The 4,178-nt window shown below is 31.9% G+C and overlaps 1 protein-coding gene across 1 annotated transcript; it reads left to right on the top strand.

Moving 5' to 3' along the window:
• The first annotated feature begins 204 nt into the window (after positions 1-204).
• On the top strand, positions 205-3,274 carry LOC123532390 (heavy metal-binding protein HIP-like). The gene is made up of 2 exons (XM_045313813.2): positions 205-617; positions 1,310-3,274. Exons 1-2 carry the CDS (start codon positions 299-301, stop codon positions 1,696-1,698), a joined length of 708 nt encoding a protein of 235 aa, XP_045169748.2. The 5' UTR covers positions 205-298; the 3' UTR covers positions 1,699-3,274.
• The last annotated feature ends 904 nt before the right edge of the window (positions 3,275-4,178 follow it).

The following is a 4,178-nucleotide window of genomic DNA, read 5'->3' as shown; positions in this document are numbered from 1 at the left end:
AACCAAAGATCATCTCATTAGATGTCACATCAGTTATGTAGAAAATAAACAATCCATTGCTGTTGTATACTAGTACAGTATAAAATTTCATACAATAGTTTTTTATATAATTACTGAATTGATGCGGATGCATTTTAACACTCAGTAGTATTAATAATTACCAGATGTTTAATGTATTTAGTGATGAACTGAAAATCATGTGGCGTTGTAAATAAAATATTATATATTCTCTGACATTTTGTTTATAAACAATCCGGGAAGTGAATGTATAAATAAGATTATTTTGATAAACATCGTGATGCCGCTTCTGAATAATCATCAAAACATATTTTGGAAGTCTCGGAGAAAGAACGGAAAAATCAAAATGAACATTGAATTTGCCCTGTTAATAACCGCTGTTGTTACATCAATTGACGTTAGTGCAAATGAACCACAATGTGCCTGCTCCAAATTTCATTATGAGGAGCAGTTGTTAGAGAAAATGGTGAGAATGGAATTTGCTGTGGAAAATATGAAAAATGAGATGAATGAAGCAAAGAATACCGTAACTAAGACTGTGGAAGAATTTAATCGTCTTAAAGAAAATAGTGCGGAACAAACTTTAAAGAATTCGAAAGGTAAGTTTTTTTTTTTTTTTTTTTTTTTTTTTTTTTTTTTTCAGAGTATAAAACGAAGCTGTAAATGACAAAAGACTGGTAAACAAACGAACAAACCGAACACAATTTTGAATGTTACACAGTGATATAAAAAATGTCCTTTAAGCACTGTTAAAATTAAATCTGAAAAAAAAACGGTTTACACTCTGCCGCATTAAAACGTAAAATTATAAAGTAATGTGTATAGAACCATATTACCAGCCTGTCCAGGTTCATTATTTAGGGTTTATTTCTCAATTTCCGGTTTACGATAATTTCGATGCAAGAAATGAGATACAAAATGATGACAAATTTGACTGTATTGGCTGTCGGACCTCAAAATACATTTTCCTTTAAAGCATATATAGACATGAGTTGTGTAGACTTTTTCCAGTTACAAGACAGTTTTATGATGAATTTATGACACAAATAGAAAATTCAAAGTACCACGGTCCAAAAGATTGATTTGAATATATTTAAATTAAATGTTATTTTGGTAAAAAACTAAAACAGTCTAAGCATAAAAACTCTAAGCATTTTTCAAATGCAGAAGTAGTTAATCCACACGGTCAGCTTGGTGTTGCAAAACAATTTTGATCTGAAAAGAACTGATCCAAATTTACTGAAAGTATATTGGAAGAAGAATCTTAGTAACGTGTTTTTCTCTCAAACAGATAACATACGCCCCGCCTTCACAGCCAGACTGTCTGAACATCAAACAAAGCTTGGGCATAACCAGCCAATCGTCTTTGACAACATCGTGACCAACATCGGTCAGGCTTACTCAGGAACCACGGGGGTGTTCACTGCGCCAAAGGACGGCATCTATTATTTCATTGCAACCACAATGAGTCATTCTGGACAGTTTGTGCAAACGGAAATTGTCAGAAATGGAGAATCTATGGTGAAACTATATTCCTATGACAAATCCCACGAGCAGGGAACGAGTGGGGTTGTCTTACACCTGAACGTCTCTGATGAAGTATGGGTCAGGCATTTGAAAACGCAGGGGGAAAATCTGTATGGTCACAACTGGTCTACCTTTTCCGGTTTCCAAATCTAAATTGCTTTTTATTTTTCAGTTTATGAAACAATATAATCTCAACGGTGAAGATTCATGTGATAACAGTGCTGTTAATTCAGCTTTATTGTTGAAACAAATAGCTACGCATTCATATTGCGAATATGAAAGTATCATCCATGTATGTTGTGTCAGACAATTTTTGAAATACCCGTTGAGCATGCTCCCCATCGTTAAATTTATTATCTAGCGGACTTGCGGGATAGTCGGTCATGGTGAAATGTGAAATGTGATTTTGCGAGTTCGTTTACCTTTATAAACTTGAAGAGAAAAATGTTGTTGTTGTTTTTATGTGAATGAAATACAATATAATCAACAAAGAAAATTCCATTTTCTCCGCAACAATATTTTAATATATTCCAAAAATTTTGCGTCTTCGACTAGAAATCACGGTATGAAAATACTGTTGATTTTTACGTGCGGGTTGTTGTTGTTGTTGTTTTATGGTTTTTTTTGTTGGTTTTTTTTTTTGTTTTGTTTCTGTTAAGATTAACGTCACACGGACACAATTATACAAAGTAATAGGTTAAATTATCGTAGAAACAAAAATAAGTTTGTTCTATTTTTTGTTTCCATAGAAACATTTGGTGAATTTAATGTATTTCAGGAGTTGTTTGTAAATCACAGACATGTATGTTTCTTTCATTTGTGTTGTAAAGAGTTAGAAAATAATAGTTTGTTGAAAAATAGTTTCAATATATGAACTGTTTAAAACTGATGTATTTAACGATTTCAAGAATAAAAAGTTCCGTGTCAACAAATTTTTTATCAATCAGGCGCCTATCTAAGTAGCTATGATAACCACTGTTATATAATGTTTCTGACTGTGTCGTATATATTTGTTAGTATATATGTAAAAACAATATCTAGACATCCACTGTTTGAATAAGCGACGTCTGTAAATATTTTTTAAACTAACACTATGTTTAGATGCAAATCCGTTCGTAAATCTCTTTGTTGACTTTTATCCCAATTCAGTATATTCTAAAGTCTTTTTAGATAAAAACTCCCATGTATTGACACAACCTTTACATAGTTTCAGAAACAGATTATACTTTCAGAAGCACACAATGCCACATAATTGAAATTATCTGATTTTCAAAGAATAGTAATGGTAATAAATTAACTCAACGGATTTCAACAATGTTTAAACTAGTATGAAACTGGCTCTCGGTTAACTGTGTTTGCGGTACCTTGGCAGATCCTCGGTACTGCAAAAACAGTTACCCTGATATTCAAATCCGCAACTACATCCGGAGACAGACTATTATATTCAAATTTTCAAAATGATATTCGTCAATTATATCGTGTTATTCAAATGAAATCAAAAAGATCTCCATACATGTCTATATGTTCCTTCATTTGACGAGACGCAGCGTCGTTAAGCACACTGTTACGACCAGTTAGCGTAACGTAAAAATGTTTGATGTTGATGTTTCGCATATTCTTGCATAAAAAACTATTTTTTAACAGGATCCGCCCATGTATTAACGGTAGAAAATTATTGTATTAACAAAGCAATTCAAGTGCTGTTAATATACATTTTTATTCTTAAAATTCTGTGAACTGGGTGTTTTAAAACTGTTCGTTGATAACCGTAAATGTATCAGATCATCGGATAGTTCATTATAAAAATCATATCAACGACTTTTGGAGTATAGATGCGAAGGTCGCAGCCCGAGCGATATAATAATACGCATCTAAACAATAATCAATGACATTATTCGTGACAAGTCACTGAGATATATTATTACTTAATTAAGTGAAATGAAACATTTTCTGATACTACAATATTTCCATTTCATGGCGTAAAGATTCTATCACGTTATCAAGGATCATTATACATGTACGTTCTTGACGAAATTTCTGTTGATTTCTTTCTATGCTGTCTAACGCCATGGCATCATAATTGTTACGTCAGAAAAATGAATTATTGAATAATAACACACATGTTTCAGCCTTAATTGTTCATAGGAAAACAAATCGGGTCGTGTTAGAATCAACTTTTTTATACACAAATAGTGTGACGTAATGTTATTGCGCTGGGCAATGCCATGATACGAAATGGGTATAACCATTAAAAAGACATGAAATGCTTCATATATAACATTAAATTATCTATCAATCGAATACATCCAATTTTACAACAACGCCAATCTCGAATGTTCACTCGGCGAAATATATATTTTGATCTGACATTGGCACAAACAAATGGTATATTAGAATAGAAAATCACAGAAGATTTAGATGTTAAGTCTCCAATGATTCACTTATGAAATGGCAATGTGCTTTGGTATGTATATCTATATTTATATGTATATTTTGAGTATAGTACGTTTTAATGTTTGAACAGGTTTATTCTTTGTATCCTGTATATTGATTAGAATAATGATAACTCTGAAATAGAAGCAGTAAATAAATAAAGTTTCGTGGACATGACATCCATTGTTGTTTTTATATTT

Source organism: Mercenaria mercenaria, chromosome 11 (assembly GCF_021730395.1).
Source record: "Mercenaria mercenaria strain notata chromosome 11, MADL_Memer_1, whole genome shotgun sequence".
Taxonomy (NCBI): Eukaryota; Metazoa; Mollusca; class Bivalvia; order Venerida; family Veneridae; genus Mercenaria; species Mercenaria mercenaria.
The sequence above is the reverse complement of the archived record's forward strand: the minus strand, read 5'-3'. Positions and strand labels throughout refer to the sequence as shown.

Bases quoted from the DNA above. Each gene is read 5' to 3' on its own strand.
- LOC123532390 (XM_045313813.2), top strand. From the start codon at position 299: ATGCCGCTTCTGAATAATCATCAAAACATATTTTGGAAGTCTCGGAGA. The intron at 618-1,309 runs GTAAGTTTTTTT...TCTCTCAAACAG, and splicing joins AACTTTAAAGAATTCGAAAG to ATAACATACGCCCCGCCTTC.